This window comes from Delphinus delphis, chromosome 2 (genome assembly GCF_949987515.2).
Source record: "Delphinus delphis chromosome 2, mDelDel1.2, whole genome shotgun sequence".
Classification (NCBI taxonomy): domain Eukaryota; kingdom Metazoa; phylum Chordata; class Mammalia; order Artiodactyla; family Delphinidae; genus Delphinus; species Delphinus delphis.
The window spans coordinates 154,255,215-154,276,875 of NC_082684.1; the positions used below are offsets into that span (position 1 = coordinate 154,255,215).

The 21,661-nt window shown below is 40.8% G+C and overlaps 1 protein-coding gene across 5 annotated transcripts in view; it reads right to left on the minus strand.

Annotated features, from left to right (window-relative positions):
• Nucleotides 1–21,661, minus strand: part of SFMBT2 (Scm like with four mbt domains 2) — a 202,682-nt gene that overhangs the window by 64,947 nt on the left and 116,074 nt on the right. For all 5 annotated transcript variants that reach the window (XM_060006013.1, XM_060006010.1, XM_060006012.1 and 2 more), the window contains 2 exons: nucleotides 12,387–12,488; nucleotides 8,182–8,329 (listed from right to left, as the gene is read on the minus strand). In XM_060006013.1, coding sequence (XP_059861996.1) covers nucleotides 8,182–8,329; nucleotides 12,387–12,488 — 250 coding nt within the window. The remainder of the gene's footprint in view (nucleotides 1–8,181; nucleotides 8,330–12,386; nucleotides 12,489–21,661) is intronic.

Below are 21,661 nucleotides of genomic sequence, written 5' to 3' on the forward strand. Positions count from 1 at the left end.
TGAATCACAGAGCCAGAAATGAGAACATGCATCCAAGTCCAGTAACAAGGTGGGCTGATCAATAGTCCCCTTAGATGCCAGATGAAACATGATAATAAAAAACTACTTACGAAAGCCCAGGGATGGAAGACAACCCTGTGCTCAAGGAAGGTGAGCAGCAGAAGCTGAGATTATTATCATGCCTGGCCTCAGTCAACAAAAAAGTAACCAGACCATCTTACCCTGTCCCTGGAGGGAGAAGCAGCGGAGCAGACATGGTTGCCACCTGCCCAGGGTTCCGTTTAGGGGGAGAAAGAGAGGAACCACTTGCTCATTCAAGGCAGTGGCACACACGGCTGTAAGGTCCAATTTTACAGTTCTGTATGGTACAGACAGAGAAATTAATGTAAGATTCACCCGTTAGTTCCTTAAATAATCAGGGACACCTACGTGTACCAGGCATTGTTTTATGTGCTGGGGAAAGGGAAGTGAATAAAAAGATTTTTAAAACCCTCACTTTCTAGTAGGAAGATAAAGTGATAAATACTCTAGGACTTGTGAAAACCCTAAAACACTGGCCAGACGCTAACGCAAAAGCAGACCAAAGAAACGAATCTTTCGGTCTAAAGATTTTGGAACTCCCACAGAAATAACAATCGTCACTGAAAATGAGCTCACAATGAAAAATCACAAACCACATAAGGAAACAAATGAACGTGAGAGTCAGACAAAACAGACTTTAGAGCAAAACGCTTCACTAGGGATAAAGCGGGTCATCACCAGGAAGTTCTAACCATCCTCACCCTGAATGCCCTTACACAGCTTCAAACACATACACATACACACACACACACACACACACACACACACACACACACTCGTGAAGCTGACAAACCCTCAGTCTCAGAATATTTTAACGCACCTTTTAGAAAATTATAGAACAAACAAAAATATAGGGAGAACATATAATATTTGAACAATTCAATGAAAGTTTGACCTAACAGAATGATCTGACATGAAATTTGGAAACACGGCTAAAACAGACACTTCTGTACATATATATACATGACCAAAACTGTCTCAAGCAGAAGTGGTAGCCATGACTAAATATATAACCCTTGAAGGAAATAAATTCATACTCCATAAAATACAAACTAAAGGAGAACCAGCTCCAGACGGTTTTACAAGCTACTTTCACCAAACCTTCAAGAATCAGCTAAACTGTATCTTCTACAAATTGTTCCTGAGACACACTGCTTAGGAAGGTGACTAGATATGAGATAAATACACAAAAATCAGTGGTATTCTATTAGATGGTTTACATCCAATAAAAAATAATAAATTCTAAAAAAATATAAAAATCTAATTCATAACAGCAAGCTAAAGGACAATGTACCCAGGAAAAAATTCTAGAAAAAAATTCTAGAAAAAGATTTCAAGTTATAGAAAGATAATAAAATAAAATGCCAATTTTCTAAATTAATCTATAAATGCAATGCCCATTAAAATCCAATGGGGTTCTTCATGGAGCCTTTTAAGTTGATTCTAAAATTCACGTACTAGAATAACCTGACAAAAATAACTAGTCAATTTTGAAAAGGGAGAAAGCAGAGGTGTTCACCTGATATCAAGACATATTATAAAGTAAAATCAATTTTATAAACTGAGGTATTTGTATAGGGATGGACAAATAGACCAATGAAGCAGAATAACTAAGAATAAGATATGGTTCACAACCATAACGGAACTTGCTATATGCCAGTGGTGGCATTACCAGTCAGAGGGGAAACAGAAGATTACTCAATAAATGATGCTGAGACAATTAGTGAATTTGAAAATCCAATTCAATTCAAGCAAAAACAAAAAACAAGTAAGCAAAACTTTTTTCTCTTCTCATGCCATGCAAAACTTCCACACTCTCCTAGCTGCTGGGCTGGAGCAGAGAACAAGACAGAAATGCCTGCCCTCCTCATCTTTCATTTTAGTGGAAAGACAGTTGAAAAGAAAAGAAGTAAAATATGTATTACTTGTTATTTTCCATGATAAAAGGTTCTATGGAGAAAAGCCATGCAGGGAAGGAGATACAAATGTTGGGGGTGGCGATTTGCTGATTAAACAAGGCTGCCAAGAGAGACGACACCAATTAGGGGACACCTGGGTCAAGACTGAAGAAGCAGAGGAGTGACCCAAGCAGAGGGAACAGCCAGTGCCAATGGCCTAAGGGGGCGACATGCTCCATGTTCCAGGAAGGACAAGGAGGCTGGTGTGAATGGGAGGACTGGGGGAAGTCTTAAGACAGGAGGCCAGACCAGGTAGGTGCTGAAGGGTGTTGTCATGACCTGGACCCTGACTTGGCCTCTGAGCCGCGTGGGATGGCCCTGGGAAGGCTAGGCAGAGGAGGGGCGTGCGTGCTTTAGGTTTTAACACCATCAGTCTGACTGCTGTGTTGAGAGTAGGCTGAGAAAACTGGAGGTCACTGGCGTAACCTGGGAGAGACAGGACGGTGACCTGGACCAGCGTGGTCTTGATGACACCTGGTCAGACCCTGAGAATATGGTCTGGATTTGCTGACGGATTACATAGTGGGTAAGAAATAGAAGAGTCAAGGTTGACCCGGTCTTCAATTACATCTATGATGCTCTGTTTCATTTTTTAAAACTCTGAATCAAAAACGGCAAAATGGTAGCATCTGCTCAATTGAGGCGGGACATCCATGAGTATGTTTATTATTTTCTGTCCCCGTTGGTATGTCTGAAATAGGAGATGACAGAAGGATTAGGTCGCATGAGTCAGCGTCTGAGGAAAAGAGAATACCAATTAGGGTTCACCAATGTGGGTCTTGAAAATCATTAAAAAAAACACCTTTACGGGCTTCCCTGGTGGCACAGTGGTTAAGAATCCGCCTGCCAATGCAGGTGATATGGGTTCGAGCCCTGGCCCGGGCAGATCCCACATGCCGCGGAGCAACTAAGCCCGTGCGCCACAACTACTGAAGCCTGCGCGCCGTGCTCCGCAATAAGAGAAGCCACTGCAATGAGAAGCCCGCGCACTGCGACGAAGACCCAATGCAGCCAAAAATTAAATAAATAAATAAATAAAATAAATAAATTAAAAGAAAAATTACTTCTTAAATTGTGTGAAGTTTGTGTGTCTATTAAGATGGCCAAAGAGCAGAGACGAAGTGCAAAAATAAGTGACGTACTTTAGCTTTTGCTCACACATTTTACAACAGAAATGGATAGGCTTCACTTGTCTACCGAGATCCCCCTGCTGATTCTGTGACTAATCTTGGGTGTTACATGCCAAGGAGATTAAGGAAATGATTTAAAAGTAGCAAGTCATGGTTGGCAACCTATATGCATTTCTGCCTGCTTGATTTATTTACTTGTTTGACTCCGGTTCAGAGAGCCTATAACACTGAATTGTTGTTTGTTGGGTTTCAGCGAATGGGATGAAATCTCCAAGATTCTGTCCTTTGCTTACCAAGAAAGCACGTGCTCAAAGACAACAATAAAACATTTCGATCCATTCTAGCTTAGACGATTTGTATATAAAGTTTGGGGATAGATTTTTTTAATAGGAAAGGAGTCAAAATAATGTGAGTAGGGATGTATGCTGTCTGCACATCTCCTCTACCACCCAGGTGTCTTGTTTCATCAGCTGCTTCCCAATGGGGAATGAGTGGGTTACTCTCTTTTGGGGATCAGGCAACACATTGTAACTATAAGCAGAAATCTAAACAATGTAATACTTTTGTGGGAACACACCTACAAGAAAACATCTAAACTCACTTCTCAACATGTGTAATAAATCCTACGTACTCTCAAAATTCGAGTGAAAAACAACAAACTTTTAAAAAGAGCATCTACTTTCATACATTACTAAAGCAAATAATGGTGTTGGAAAACATCCGACAGCATGATTCCCAGACCAGGTGTTGACACGTAAGACACGTAACAAGTTACTTCAAAAAGAAACCATAAAATCATCACTACCGAAACCACCAGCATCTCTCAATTTTAATTCACTTTAATTACAAAAATAAATATACTTTACTACATATATGGTACACATAAATATACAGTCTCCCCAAATGGTAAGGGAGCTCAGTAACTAAAGCTGTGGCTTTGTTATAATGGCAAACACTTGGAATATTATTCTCTAGAATTGAAATTCTCCAAATGCTTTGACACATAGATCATTCCCGTCATGGGTAAGTCATGGTCCACTGACATCCCTCAGTCCTGCGTAAGGCCACCAAAAAGTCCCCAAATTACTGAGAAGGATGGCTTTTACGAAGGTACCAGTGAGAGAAAACAGCAATAAAGGGTGGATCTGGTTATACAGAAAAAGCATTCAATTTGGGATCTTAAGACTGGGGTTTTAAGCCAAGTTCAGCCCCAAGACTTAAAAAATCATTTAACACAACTGAGCTTCAATTTCCCCACATATATAATGATTGGAGTTGATGAGATAATCTTTAAGATCCCTTTAGGTATAAAAACCCTCTACCTGTAATATCATATGATTCCTTTTGAATAGATAATACATTCACACTCAGATCAAAAAGAAAAAAAAAAGATTTTAAACGTATTCTGTGAAGTCTCATTCCCATCTGCCCTGGTCGCCACCTCCATACCCCACATAGAAGTCATCATTTTCATTAGTTTCCTTTTTTTTGAATTTTATTTTATTTAGTTTTTTATACAGCAGGTTCTTATTAGTTATCCATTTTATACATATCAGTGTATACATGTCAATCCCAATCTCCCAATTCATCCCATCACCACCACCCACCCCCTGCCACTTTTCCCCCTTGGTGTCCATACGTTTGTCCCCTACATCTGTGTCTCTTAGTTTCTTACGCAACCTTCCATAGTCTCTTTCCAGGAATATGTGCAAACATAAATATATATCCTCATTAACCTCTTTTCTAACAAAAAAGACATCATACTATAACTCACTGATCTGTCACTCACAGTACATCTTGGAGAGCTTCCCATGTCAGTATGTAGAGATTATCCTCATTCTTTTTAACAACTGCATAGTTCTCATTATATAAACATCCAAAATCGACTTAACCGATCCCATACAGACAGGCACTTGGATTTTCCCCAGTCTTTTGCTATTATATATCATGCTGCAGAAAAAACCAAACTCTTATGCATATTACCTGTAAATTGTAAGTTTAAGAGAAATTTCCACAAGTCGAACTGCTAAGGCAACGGCTAAACGCATCTACAATTTTGGTTAAATTTGCCCAACTGCCTTCCATACGGTTTGTACCTACCTGCGTTTTGCCAGCAAATCTGAGAATGCTGTTCCTCCAGACTCCCATCAAAACAGAGCCGCTTCTTTCTTTCTCTTTTGGATTTCTTCCTCATCTGAGAAATCCATGCCATCTCAGTAGGATTTTTAACGGGCATTTCTCTTATCATGATGAGTTTACATAAGAGTCATGATTCTACTACTGTGAAGTGTCTGCTCATATTCATAAACCTTTTTCTGTAAGTTGTTGCTCTTCTTCTCACTGGTTTATAACTAAAAGCTCTACTATTTCAAGACAACAATCCCACAGCCAAAAGACAACCTCTGCAGATTACTGGTGGATCACAATTCCTGAATGCTTCAAGGGTTTAAAAATGGTTATTACCACTGAGATTTTCTTACTGGAAGGTACTGATCACCATTACTCAATATTTTACAAATAATATATAATATCCATAAAGAAACTTTCCTCTTAGAAAAGGTATGCTTCACTTTCAAAAGGGGAAGGAAGAGTTTGGAAGATGACATGAAGACAATTTCATTTCACCAAACATCACAAAAACTTGGGTGACAGAGAAGAAGCAATAATTACGGCTAAACGGTAGGTATAAAACGCTTAAGACATAAAAATATTTAATATCATAAATATATTTGTACCGTCATTTCACTGCACACTTAAGAGTTCAATTACATTAATATAAAACAATTTTCTTAATATCATGAAATGCCATTATCCAAATAAGCACACCCATTTCCTAGCAAAGGTCCAAGCTACGTGAACAACCTCGTCTGAAACACATTTAAAATTCTAAAGATGCTGGTAAACGTTAAAACTCTGCCATCCCTGAATCCAAAATGCATATATAAATGTTTTCCTATTTTTTTAACTATGTGGGGAGATACCCAACTCATTTTTTAAAAATTCTTAAACAGATCCTATTTTACTAGGAACTAACTAGGAATTTGCAAAGTCCAACCAAGATTTTTTTTAAAGATTTTTTTAAAATTGGATCATTTCTAAAGTCCTTATTGAATTTGTTGCAATAATGCTTTTAACATCTTTACTGGAGTATAATTGCTTTACAATGGTCTGTTAGTTTCTGCTTTATAACAGAAGTGAATCAGCTATACATATACATATATCCCCATATCTCCTCCCCCTTGCATCTCCCTCCCTCCCACCCTCCCTGTCCCACCCCTCTAGGTGGTCACAAAGCACCGAGCTGATCTCCCTGTGCCATGCGGCTGCTTCCCACTAGCTATCTATTTTACGTTTGGTAGTGTATGTATGTCCATGCCACTCTCTCACTTTGTCCCAGCATTTTTTATGTTTTGGTTTTTTGGCTGCAAGGAATGTGGGATCTTAGCTCCCTGACCAGAGATCAAACACGCACTCCCTGCACTGGAAGGCGAACTCTTAACCACTGGACCACAGGGAAGTCCCCCGAGCAGCATTTTAGATATCTAGAAAACATCTTTCTTCACTGACATGGGACCCATCCACACACATGCTCTGATTAGAAGTTGGCCTGAGGGCTTTCAAACTCTAAAACTGACCAGCTGCTGAAACTTCACAGCAGGAAAAGACTTCTCTTCCTTACCACCAATAGATGTTTACAGCATAGCACCTGTATCATCATTTAAAAGATTATAAAAATATTTGGACGTGTATCATGTCTTTGATTCTGCAGAGTACCTGTGAAATATCAGGGGTGTCCTCATCTAACCGTCTTGAATAACTGAAGCACACTGATTTGGATAGTCACCTCTAGGCCCCCAAATGGACACAAACACTGAGGCCACGTGAACTGGAGTCCTCACCACCCACTACTGAGCACAGAACCAGAAGCCTGACCTCCTGTCCTGCTACTTACTAAGCCTGGGGCCCTGGGCAGGCTATATAAACTCTCTGGAGCTAAGTCTCCTCAGAGGGCAATCCTCATTTTGAAGATTCAGTGAGTTTGGCACTGAGAACAGTGGAATCAGTGTTCTGTAGAAGTTCACCATAGTGTAATTAGAATGCACTCCATTACTGAAGAACTTTAATGGGAAAAAGCACCAGCTGCATGGAAATAATTCAAAAGAATCTCCTCCAGAGGGATGAGGATGGAGCATAAGTCAGGATAAAAGCCCAGGGGAGCACAGTCACGCCATAGGTAAGTCAGGTGCAGCACAATTAAAGTACAAGTAATCCAATCTCTGGTGATCTGAAAAGGTTAGCACAAAACCCCTGCTTTATTTGAGATTATGTGTTAAAATCTCCACTGAAGTTTATTTTTCTACTCTCATTCTGCTTTCGTCTTCCATCAGTCCCTTTCTTTTCCTTCCCATCTTCTCACCTTTCTCCTTGCTGCACCTTCCCTGGATAAACCTTAGACCTATAGGGACAACACATCACATTCCTGAAGTATCCTTACTGACATGTGGTTTATGGGTCTCAACTTAAAACGACTTTAATGCAACCTGGTTCCCAACTTAATTATTGTCATGTCTTATGGCATCAAAGTGTTGGAAATCTGAAAGCAACTGGGCTCTGGGGAAAATTCAACTTACTGGAAATAAAAATGTAAAGAAATGCTTCATTGGTATGTTGTTGCCTTTTTAAAGTCACTTCTCTTCCGCGTTCAAGTTTTTAACCCCAATCACTTAGCAATACTGTACCCTTTCTCAACACACAGCAGCAACACAGCTGCCAATCATACAATAACAGACAGGGAACAATGGTTTATGGAGGAGCCCAGGGCCACACACCTCCACAGGGGAGGGAGCTGTACAGACTCCTACGTCAGGCTAACCATGAAACAAACTATTTTCTCACTACATCTAAAATCTTTACAGCGTAAACTTCTCCAGATTAACAGAAGCATCACTTCAGTGACGATACGACGCCCTCCTGAATCACCCAAACCCTGTAAATTTTCACAGAATACAAACCTTTGGGAGGTGTGAGATTGACTCCGTTTTTAAGGCACCACTGTACTGGTAAAATCCCCAAAGAATCCGCGTGGCACAGCATCGAGAGTTTACTAGGTTCTGGTCTGAGGTCATCAATAGTCACTTGGAAAAAACGATTGTTAAAAACCTGAAAGAAAAGACGATAGAGCCTGGGGTTAATTCCTTGAGATTAACATGTAAGACTCGTAAGAAATAGTGGCACAGCTTCCAAATGCAGTAAGCGCATTTCATCCCAATGACCACAGCACAAACTGGAATTTCATCGTATATTACAAAAGTGGACAGTTGCGAAAAAGTTAGTTGATCATTGTGGCCATATTGATGGAAAGTAAACAAACCAGAATTATGTCGGAGACAGAGAAGGAAAAACATCAGCATGACTTTATAGAAGTAAACCAACAGCCAAAGCCAGAGGAAAAACAAGCTAGAAAACAAGACAGACAGACAAACCCTAGCCAAGATGGGACCATCTCCACCATCCGGCTCAGAGATGTCTAGCCTCACCTTGCGTCCCATCCCTCCAACCCAAGAGGAAATCACTCACACCGGGCATGTCCTTACTCAATATTCTCACAAGTCTAAACCCACTCTACTGTCCGTGTATTTTTCAAGATGTGTCCCCAAAGCCACTACAGCTGGAACGCCCCCCCACCCGCCCCCGCCTCACTCTGTGTTCTGGCACACAGCATCAGACGTGAACCTCTGAACCGAAAATCCTCATTCCCTCCTGTGGTCTGATACCACATCTATCTCTCCCAATAGACCTCAAGTCCTTTGAGGACAGCCTCCTGTTTGTTACTCATCAAGATATTCCCACAATGCATAGCAAACGCTTTGCACGTAGGAACTGGTTAAACACCTACTTGAGTATAAGGAAAAAAGTCAATGAGGAAAAGAAATAGAACAAGACATGCTGATGGAAAAAGTGGAGTGCAAAAATCAGGTGGACAGCCACACTGAAAAGCATGATGGATTTAAAGAATGTAGAATGTAAAACAGGCCAGAGGCAAAAAATCACTTTCCCAACTCAACAGACATAAACCAGTCTTTCTTAGGAAACTTAACCCTCTTACTAAGCTCTGATTCCTGGCTCCTTGGTTTACAAAACACTTTGTGGAAGCAACCTGGTTCAAAGCTACGCAGGAAGAGTGAACTGACTTCTGTTCTTCTTGATGTTATAACTCCAGTAACTCGTTAGAAATCTGCTGCCTGAGATTTGCTTTTGGAAACAGCCTTTAAGGAGCAAAGGATCAAGCTTCCCCTTCTCAGGGAGGCCGTTCCTGGTAGCCTGAATTAAAATCACATCTTCCTTCCTTCCACTCCAACACCCTAGAGGTCCTTTCCCTGATGCCCCTTTCTCCTTAGCATTTAACATACTTTATTTCCTTATTAATTTTATTTCTTGTCTGTCTCCCCCCGCCATCAAAATATAAGCTCTGTAAGAGCAGGGATTTTATGTTTCCAGCATCCAGAACAGTGTCTACAAATGCTCAGTAAGTATTTGTTAAATTAATGTGATCTAGACCCTCATGCATACACGCACACACATGCTCACACAGAGATGTATCATATAGTTCTGGAGGCAGGAGCCCTTAGCAAAGCTGAACTGTGTGAGAACAGGCACTAAGGGACCTCCAAGCCTATTAAAATGCACGTTCCTGTGCACACATTTCAGAGGAAAAGCTAAATTAAGTTCCCTCAAATCCATCAGGGTTCATGGTCCCAAATGGTTCAGAGACACTGGTCCATCTGGTCCAGAACCACAGGCCTCAGAATCAAAGCCCAGAGCAGTTAGCCAACTTGCCCAAGACTGTGCAGCTCAGAGCGAGCAGACCTAGAAACAGAACCCAACACGTGTCAAATTCCAGGAAACTTTGTCTAAACCATGCATCTCACATACACAGGTGATATTCTCCCCATCACGCCAACACAGTCCCCCTGTAGGGCCAAAGGTTGGTCATTTAATACTGAATCTGCTGTGTGCTTCTCTGCCTTCTTGTCCATTTGTTATACTTCACAGCACAGTGTGTTAGAGTCTCAAACGTAATATTCTAAAACCTTTTCCAATGGTAAGAGAAATAAATTTAATTATAAACCGCTTCTACATTAAGAATATTCTACTACTTCATGACCTGTAGGTGAGTCCTGTGCCTGGGGAGGTGCCGACCCAAGTTCTAAGAGGCAGCAGTACACGGCCAGTAAGAGAAGGAAGAAGGATAAATGTGAAACAGAATGACGTAAGTATTTTTTTTTGTGGCCTCTCCCGTTGCGGAGCACAGGCTCCGGACGCACAGGCTCAGCGGTCATGGCTCACGGGCCCAGCCGCTCCGCGGCATGTGGGATCCTCCCGGACCGGGGCACGAACCTGTGTCCCCTGCATCGGCAGGCGGACTCTCAACCACGGCGCCACCAGGGAAGCCCGACTTAAGTATTTTATCTTAGGTACAAAGGGTAAGAAAAAATAAAATGAAAAGTGACTTAAAAACCAGAGAAAATACCTCCTCACCCCCAACCTCCAATGACATGTATTTAGAGAGAAGATTCTTTTTTGTGAAAACCAAACTACTGTCCCTGGAAGTCTATTTAATGAGATGAAGATATCTGGGCTGAAACTGATGATAATTAGGATGTCACATTCTAACATTATGTATTGTAATTATTTAAAGGTAGAAAAATGTGAGAGTCGACCACTGACAGACTGCACCTCGGTTTGGTTTATTTTATAAACACCAGGTGAAGATGACACCACGGCCTATCAGAATGAGAAGGGGATGACACATACCCAGATAAATGGGCAGCTGGCATTACCGAATCACCTGCTTGGAACAAAGAGGAATTCCGGCCAGGGTTCAACAAGGTATCACTCCTTAGTTTTAGAAAAATGTGCCAACTACCAGAACACACACTAAGAACCCTAAAAGCCATTTCAAATAAAAAGGTTATAAAGGAATGGTGTATGAACAGCGAGAGCAGGCACTTCAACCCGAGATGATCATTCAAAGCATAAGTCATTATTTGTTCTACGCAGCTATCCTTTAAATAAATTGCTTTAACAGTTACAAAATAATTTATGTTCACTAAAGAAAAAAATCTTTAGCAAAGAACAAAAGGACGTTTCATTATAACCATTTCCCATATTCTGTAATACATGATCACCACTGTATTTCTCAACTTTTACCAAATCTTGAATAAAATCATAAATAAAAAAGCATGACTCAAATAACTTCATACTATTAATCACCACATTAACAATCCCGTCTCCTTCAGAAAAAGAAATTAAAATGGAATTGACTTTAGAACCCCAGGAAATGCACGGAAGGCCATTAAGTAAAACACATGTTGGCTAAGAATCTTAGTTTGTTGGTTTCTCGCGCCATTAACAGGACATAAATGGTATGTGTGTGTGTATGTATGTATATACATATATATATTTTTAAGGTAGAAACACATACTTTGTATGTTATGATAGGTAACTTCGTTGAGATTTCTTTGATGCGGAAGGGAAATTATAATCTTAAAAGACTATCAAGGCCATAATAAAAATGTCTTTGCGTGAAACGGTACTTTCATTTTAAATCTACGAACATTAGACGTATGACTTTTCCTTTAGTCAATGAAAGCAGATGAGAGAACGGAAGCGAGGTGCTAATCCCCTGGAGACGGGAACTTGCTTTTCACCATTTCCAAGTATTTGCAAAATAGATCATATGAAATATGATCAGTGCAGCAGGAGAAGCAAGTTACTATTACAAAGATTACAAACTCATCAGCGGTGTCTTCTCACGAGCACAGGGACAAATGGCAGTTTCCATGTCACTGTGGTTAGTAAGAGGAGATGCCACCTATTCAGTGGCTGAGTTCACTGCTGTGAACTCACAGTTGAGCATCTGAATCTTCCTCCAAGTCTCTGCAGGACACGAGCGTCTGCATCCTGTACTATCGGAGGACAAGTGAAGTTCACCCCACCCATTGCAAGAGGAGGCATCTGATCACACTCACTCGGATATCAGTGATGAAAAGGGAGCTTGAGACAGCACTGTACTGGAGAGGAGGCCCTCCTCCTTGGGTTTACTCGCGTCACCACAGATCCCCACACGAGCCTATTTCCTCTGGTTGGCTTGGAGTAGAAAGACTTACTGGATCCACTACGGAGATGGAGGTGAAAAGCAAGGGAGGGACCTCACCTTGGTCACTGATGCAGGACAGATGTGAAAGGGCTCCCTCACGTTCACTGTTTCTAGCTTCATCCCAACTGTGAAAAAATGGCTTCTCAAATCTGCATGGTCCTACGGGGAAAAGAACGAAAATATTAAACGCAATGGTATTGTAAGCGAATTCAGTAACTGTCTGGATGCTTTCCTTGGTCGTTTTAGTGGGCAACTGAAATCGGATTGAAATCATTAACCCTCCCCCATTTCAGATTTCTAATTATGGCAAGATATCACGGATTTAATTATTTTCTGCAGGCTAAATTGCTTTTCCAAGGGAGAAACAAGCCTTGGTGGCCAGGCTTAAACTTAGCAAAAAAAATTCACACCGCACAGCTTTGATCTTCCTAGGGGCCATCAGGAAAGCTCGGCAGAGTAATAGAAGCCATGAGTCATCTAAAACACGGCAGGGGCCTCCTCAGAAAACACGGCCTCTTGCTACTGGAGTTACTTTGCAGGCTTCGGGGAGGATCTTTTTGGGGATACAGCTTGTCTTCTGTTTTGAAGAGCACTGAGGTTATCAGTTACTGGTACTGATACTGGTCCTTGGACATGTGGGTATAGAAGACTCCAAAACAGCCCTGCGCCCAATCAGAACCCGTCTCCTGCTCTATAAAGATGAGCTACACCCCCTGTTTAATAGGTGCCTGGCAGTTTTATAGACAATTCGCAGCAACCTTATGTGTGTGAGTGGAGCCTTCCTGCCTTCTCAAGAAAACAAATTTCAATAACCACTTCAGCTACACAGCAACAGATGAGGCTGGCGGGACTCTGGACACCAGGATTTATCTTGCAGAGATGAAGGTCACCTCATAACTCACAGTCTGTATAAACAGTAGTGGATAAATAGATGTCTCTGCAGCCTGTCCCTGAGGAAATAATAGCTGCAAGTAAATCCTCCTGTTTCTAAATACATCAATTGGGTGAGAATTACAAAAATATCTGGGGATCTATGACTTTCTTTTATCTGCCAATGTAAAGTGGATTTTTAAAAAATTTTTATTGAAATATAGTTGATGTTAAGTTTCAGGTGTACAGCAAAGTGATTCAGTTATACATGCATACATATATTCTTTTTCAGCTTTTTTTTTCCATTATAGATTATTACAAGATATTGAGTAGAGTTCCCTGTGCTACATAGTAGGTCCTTGTTGGTTATCTATTTTACATACAGTTGTGTGTATATTTTAATCCCAAACTCTTAATTTATCCAGCCCCCACTCTGGTAACCCTAAGTTTGTTTTCTACGTCTGTGACTCTATTTCTCTTTCGTAAATATGGTGTGTGTGTGTATAAATATATATGATGGAATATTACTCAGCCATAAAAAAATGAAATAATGTCATTGGCAGCAACATGGATGGACTCAGACATGATCATACTAAGTGAAGTAAGTCAGACAAAGACAAATATCATATGATATTGCCTCTATGTGGAACCTAAAGTGGATTTTTCATTAATTCAAGGATGCCATTCTAAATACACCCAACTCTGAGGACCATGCAGAGCCCACAGGGCTGTGCCTACTCTTCCCACAAAAGCTGATCAGAACAGGACAGTGTATGACACCAGATCCACTTATTAAACTCACCACCACCGCTTTGCTTTACCAAAGCAGGTACAGAATGTAAATGCCTATGGAACCACAAGGACCTGTCATTTCTCATGTGGCCACAGCTGCCTGCAAGTCTCTGTACCCAGTGGGTGAGCAATAAATGCTGGGTCTGGCTGGAGCACAGGGTGCCTCGTGCAGGGAGGGGGTTGCTCAGAACGAGGAAGGTGATGTGCTCCGTGGGCAAGGACTTACATGACAAAAACTCATTGAACTTAACAATCATCACTTGATTAAAAAATATTCTTAGGTACAGGAGATGATTTCCTTTATTACTGAAAATAAAGCATTTACTTTTAAAGGTGGCTTGGAAAAGGAATCAAAAGAAACAGCATAGAGATTTAATGCAAATCAACACACATCACCCCAAACACCAAGGCAGAGCCAGAAACCACATGTGTTAATACAAAAGTAGGAAACCCAAAATGACTGAAAGAAAAGATTAAAAGTTAATGCTCTCAGCAAACATCAATGCACCCCAGTATCTATCAGTAAGAACTGAATCACATAAGTGGATTTTGCAGATAAATATTTTTTCCATTTCAGGCACAAAAGCCTTTAACCTTCTGAAAAGAGGAATTATTCTAAAATTAAGACATACTATAAAACGTTGCCTGAATGTACTCAACAAGTTTATCAAGCAGTCGTTATGGTACTATTTGGTATTATATAAATGTCCTCAGGCACTAGTGACATGTGTAGCTATGATAAATGGGCAAGATGATGTACTAGTTTCATGGAAGTTCTTCCGTTTCCCTCTGCTAGCAATGTCCTTCCTTGCTGCAGTGTCTCTCCCATTACTCACAGCTACAAAGCTAAACGTTCTTGAGATGCGGTTCACCAATAACAGGAAACTCGTGCCTGTTCCCTGGCTGCCTCTAACATTAGGGCTCTGCTTGCAATTTTGATCTCTCACCTGCTCTCCAGTTTGCTTCTCCTTTCGTTTCTGCTGTAGGGCTGTCCTGACAGCATTCTGGGCTTCTGGTCTACCCACCGTCCGAATCCCCTCTTGATTTCAGACTATGTGCCCACTCTTTGACCCACGCACTTTTGTCCCTCCCTCTGCACTCTGAGTAGAGCCAGCTTTCTAAGTAGGGTTGACCCATAACCCCCAGGCACTTTCTATATCCCAGGCTCTCACTGTGACCTTGACCACTGACTTGAAGTCTTTAGCTAAGTCTACACCCATCTCATATCTCTGCCAGAAGGTTGCTCAATCACAGCTCCCAATGCTGGGCTGGAAACCCTAAAGCCCCCAGGAACCCAACCCTACACTAATGATTGTCCTTTACCTGCTGCCTTACTTGATTCACAGTTGTCTAGTGGGACCTTCCTTTCCTTAGAAATAAAGTACAAGCTTAGGACAGCAATCTGGTCCTCAGATAACTTTCTCTTTTCAAGGCTGTGGACTCTGTTACAAATGCTTATCATTAATGATTCCAGGGCACCCTGCATCAAACAGTACCTCTAGGTTAAGAGGGGATCACTTTGTGCAGATACCACACATTTTCTTACTTCTTTATAGATGTCCCTGTGCTCCCTTGTCAACCTCTGAGAATCTCTCCCTCTGCTCATACATAAGAAATACCACCCACCTCAAAATCATCCATGGCCACATGTGGGGTGAAAATAAAATGTTAATATTTTTAAACAATTAAAATATTGTTGACAATGTTCTGTCCTGATGACATTAAAATATTAAACAGTTTAAAAATAATGCTTAGTGAACGAAGGTTTAGAAACAAGTTTTCCCTTGCGAATCATGGCTCAGATTTCCTACACCTTAAATTATTTCTACGAGGTTTCAGTTGTAAGCACACAAATTTCTTACTTGCGAAAATGCATCTGTTTTTGTTCGAAACTATGTGAAAACTCTTAAACTCTCTTGTTTAATATACTGAAAAAGAAGCCGGACATTTTGAGAAGTAGCTGCATACACACATTGGTTTTTTATATTTTGGTCTCAAATATCCATATCTACCTGTTATACCTTATTAAACCTCTCCGAATTTCAGAAAGGAACTTGAAAACTATAAAATACATCCCTTTATCCCCAGCCCTAACTTCCATTTTCTTAAGGTCACTTTTTGATCAGCATTTAAAAGGAAAAAAAAAGAAAACTGGTAATAATGTGTACAAGTCCCACCAGTTTCGAAAGCAAGTCAACAAAATGAAAAATTTTTCAATCCAAGAGCAAAGACCATAATGATTATGAGTTTGATTATGATTATAAATCTGCTACTCCGATATTTATGTTATTCATGAATGGTAATGCCAGAAACTTTGAACTCGAGAGGAAGGGCAGTATTTTCTAAAAGGCCTTGCCCATTAGATTTCTGGTCACTGGAAATCTTTAAAACACATGACTGTTAGCCATGTAGTACATGCAATATTTTCCAGTCAATGCCAAACCCTCTCATTTACGTTATGCAGTTCATCCAAGAAAGATGCCCAGACATAATTATTGAATTAAGCTGGAGAAACATCAAAAACTAGATTTCTTGACATCCATTCTGATTCTATATTCTATCATTCGTTCGTTCACTCGTTTGGCATTCATTAGAAACCCCTGGGGTTCCACACACCATGCCACTAGGTGATGCACAGAATACACACAAAAACTGCATTTGTCGAAAGGGAGAAGACATGAAGAACAGCCATGGAAGATCCAGGTTTAGAAAAAATTTCAGAACAAACACTATTTTTACTTGTAGCTTCAAAATATTATAACCACCAAGATGACGGCAGTCCAGGGATTTAAAGGAGTGAAACTTAATTTTGAATATAAAAAGCATGAGACTTAGAATGACGAAGAAAAGATTCTGAGAAGGTGGAACTGTAAATTTAGTTAGGGAGACTGGGTCTTAAGATACTGGATTGAGGATTTTAAGTCTGATTTCAGAGGCGAAAGGAGTCATTCAGCACTCCTAACAAACAGATTTTTATGATAAAAAATTCAACACCAGTCAATTTCTAAATAAGCCAACACACAGACCATCTGAGCTCTTTTTGTGTATAAATGTACATCCATATTAGTATATAAGAAAGGGTACATAGTATGTAAGATATTCTCATTGAAAAACAAATGTATCACTACTAGACCATTTACTTCAGGCTGTTAATGCAGTCAGAGTACATGCGTTCATTTACAAACACCAGCTAATCATTCTCAATTCTAAGTGGGGAGAGGGAGACAGAGACAGAGACAGAGAGACAGAGAGAGAGTTCCTGGTTCCTGAAATGATTCACAAAACCGATTATCTACTGAGAGATGATGGGAAATGCACTGTGGGTTGAAAGATACGTTCTGGCCTTTGCAAAGCTCTAGAGAATCCTTCACACCTCTAAATTATTGGATCAAGAATGATGTTATTCCTGAGATCAGGAGTAAGCAGTAAATCCTCAGGACATTTACAAATGTGCCTGTCACACTCACGAGATACTGTTTATTCAAACGAACTGGAGTCCCGTTAAACTGCTTACAGAAAAACTCCTTAAGACAGGCTGGCAATGTCACTCCCATCTACATTCATGGCTACACATTTTATTTTTGCCCTGAAGTAGTTTCAAATTGATCAGAAGTAAAAATACCATTCATTTTACTGGAGGGCTGTCTTACTAGCCTACCTTAACAATTACTCTTCAGGGAACCTTATTTTCAGTCGAATGACAATGTAAAAGAGATTATATACACATCAACTTCCGTAATCCACACGAATTTCATCAGCTTTCTTCTCTCCTGACCCCACGGAGCTTTCACTCACTCCTACTAAGATACACTGACGGCACTGAGAGTAGCTTGGTTTGGTTTATAATATTCAAGCCGGTAGAAAGAGTAACAGCAATGAACACACTGTAAATACTTGTGAGCACTTTCCTTGTATTATTATTTTCCCCTCACAACAGACTACGGGGTAGGATCCATCTCAGAGAGGAAACTAAGGCACAGAGAAGTTAAGTTACCTAAGCAAGAACACACAGCTAAAAAGAGGAGCCAGGACTCAAATCCATGTGGTCTGATGCTAAGTACATGGTCTAGCCATCAGATTACCTAGTTGTGTGTGATCAGTTATCAGGTTATGGCCCAGACCAGGAAGCAAAGACCAAAATGGATCTTTGCGTTTTTTATTGCTAATGGTAAACAAACAAACAAACAAAACCCTTATAACCTATAAGCTCCTAAGATGCTCTCAAAGACAGATATTGCCAAGTTAAAAAGTGATAGCTATTAATACCGACCACTTACTGAAAACCTCCAATGTCCGCTGTCAATTCACAGCACTTTTCAATGGTTTATGAAAAAACCGTCAGAGAGAAAATTTTGACACTAAAATTACCTCCCAATGTTTATATATAAAGTCAATCAGTCTTTATCAACAATGAACCATTATATTTTTACTAACTGCTTTCGTGTTCTTTAAGCCACGAAGATTTAAAAAATGTGTCCAGTAAATGCCTGTGATACTCTACAAGGTATCCATCATCGATACCTATCTCTCATAACATTATCAATGTTAACCCAGACAGGTTTACCTGATAAATGTGGTTCATCTAGTAAACGTCCCCAGCTGCAAAGTCCCCATGAGTCTCAATCTGCCAGTGGTATTTTTCAATACTCTATGTTAAGCACTAACCTGTGTACTGAATGAAGAAAAAAAAGAGGAGGATGTGGTTCCCGACATCGAGAAGCTTGAAATTTAGTTAGAAAATGACAGAGATGTGATAAATACATGTACAACGCTGGCAAAAGAAGTCTGGACAAAACACAACATACCTGGTTGTTCTGCCTTTACAGTTTGGCTGGTGTCCCACTTTATTTCACATGTGAGACAGAGGACATCAGACAACCTCAGAGCATCCCCAGGTACTCACTGGTCCCCTAAGCGCCTCGGAAGGGACTACCAGCCCTGGGAAGAAAGCACAACCTGACTCTGGAAGAATCAAGCAGCGCTATTTAAGAAACACTACTGTACAGAGCTGCCTTAATATTGGTCATTGGCAGAATGACGAAGCTCCAGGGTAAATACTGAGGTTCTCTATGAAACAGATAAGTGACAGAGTATTAATCTATGGAAGGAGGAGAAGGTATTACTAATTGAGAGACAAAAGACAAGGAAAAAGAAAGAACATTCGATCATCTTAGGTTCAACTCATCTCTCAAATGCCTCCTGGATCTTAACCCACTGCTCTCCGTCTACTTTAGAGGCTGGAAGCATTGCCAATTACGGTCTTATGATTTAGTATGTGCTGATCACAGACTCCCAAGACAGCTGATGCTTCTTGCCAGCCCTGCTTCATGGGATAAATACACCCCACACGATATAAAAATATGAAGAATGTGGCACAGGGGAGAGGGAGTTCAAACTAATTAACACAACACAATTAAAATGCACTTGGTGAGGATTTTCATGTAAGAAAAGCAGTGCCTCATTTCCTGTGCAGAAACCTAATTCTTACAGCCTGAGTTCCACAATCAGATGCTCCAGGAATTTCCTTAATGGTGGCCATCTGATCCTCAATCTTTAATCCTCCGGTTCTTTCTTTTTGCTTATGTTGATATGAAAAAAAATGGACAAAAAAACTGATAATGCAATTCAACACCCCTCCACATTTTTTTTAAGTACTAAAATCTTCGAGCGCATCATACACAAAAACACTGCACCATATAATTTTTTCAGTTCCAACATGCCAGTTTTTGGTCCGTAGGGACCTCAAACATTGCATAGGCATCTTTTCAAAGGCTTCAATTAATTTGCATAATTTCCAAGAACAGGCTTCAGAAAAGTCAGAGGAAGGTTTTACTTAGTACTACATTCAAATCAATATATAATGACCTAGGCTTTAATTCCTTTATTCATATCAGCATGCTATGTTATGCTAAAAAAAAAACTCCAATGCAGTTCATCACACTGTTCCTCTTTTTGTTTTACGAAAGACCTAGTGCTCACATGTTCATTAGATAATTACCCTCATTATATTAGTTGCATCTAAAAATGTACATTAGGATGCCAGCATTTATTAAATCAATAGCATTATTATATTTCAATTCCATTGCACTGAATTAAACTCAGCCAATGAAATATTTATAACAAAAAGGTAATAAAACATCTATAAGCTGAACACTAATAAGCGTTTCCATTTTTTTACTTACAGCTGTAAACAGCAATTTTATCAACTAGTCTTGCATTCAATCAAGGTAAAAAATAGTCATGAGAAAATGTAGTACTATATACTTCAACCTGAACCACAAGAATTCATAACAGGCGATTATAGCAGGACTATTTCCACAGTAAGTCCAAAAACTGGTACACTGGTTGTTTTAAAACAACAGGGGCAGGGCTTCCCTGGTGGCGCAGTGGTTGAGTCCGCCTGCCGAGGCAGGGGACACGGGTTCGTGCCCCGGTCCGGGAAGATCCCACATGCCGCGGAGCGGCTGGGCCCGTGAGCCATGGCCGCTGAGCCTGCGTGTCCGGAGCCTGTGCTCCGCAACGGGAGAGGCCACAACAGTGAGAGGCCCGCGTACCGCAAAAACAAAAAAAACAAAAAAAAAAACAGGGCCAATGAGGATGCCTTTCATTAATACTTATGCACCATAAAAGCATTGTTAAGTGGCAAGAAATTCAACCTTACTTACAGTACCACTATGAGAAAAAAACAGAGCCTATGCTGTGGGTACAGGTAAACAGTGATTACTGTCTGTTCTTAAGCTTAGTTACTTCTCTCCTAATGAGCTAGGGTATCTCCACACGTGTCCAGCCTGAGGGCTGTGGGCTAAAGAAACCCACAGTCGGGGCTCTGGGGGTTAGCTTTTCCCCAGCCTCACATCCCACTGCCAGATGCCGTTGACAAAATTATTGCTGGGTGTTCCTTTCTACTGAGAGCCCTCAATGCAACTCAACTGTTGTCATGGAAACAAGGCCAATGGCCCTGAACTGTCTCCCCGCATGTGGAATCCAGCTTTCAGAGGGAGAATGAAGAGTCAGTGATGGGCAAGGCTGACTCTGTGTCCTGCCCTTTCTGGACACAGCAGGAGCTACTGAAACACAGGGGCTTACGTCCATCTGTGTTCTTTCTGCCACAGGTGGAGAAGATTCTCAATGGGAAAGTGCCAACTGCCAGCCAGCCTGGCACAGATCTAAGAACAGTGAAAATCTCAGGCATCGTCCTCAAATCCTGGCTGCCCTTGCCTTCCATGGGTCAACCTACCTCCTGGTAAGAAAAGCACCCAGTCTCTAGCCAGGGTTTCTCCACCTGGGCACTGCTGGCATCCTGGGGCAACTGATGCCTTGTTAGTAGGGGCTGTCCTGTGCACATAGGATGTTCCGTCCATCTCCAGCTTCTACCCACAGATGCCAGTAGCATCTCTCCCAGCTCTGTGTCATCATCAAAATGCCCCCAGACACTGAGAGAACTACCAGATCCTCCCCCGTTGAGAACCACTGATTTAGATACAGTTAAGCCTAAAGTCGGTTAAGATTTGCATTTAGGTCCTGCTTCCACCATAGGCTCTGTGTGAGGTAGGACAGATTAGCTTCTCTGATTTTCCTCAAGTTACAGGAAGACTAATAATACCTGCATGTCGAGTTATCGTCAGAATAATGAGATTAAGTGTGGGGAGTGGCTGGTACCATTTCTTCCG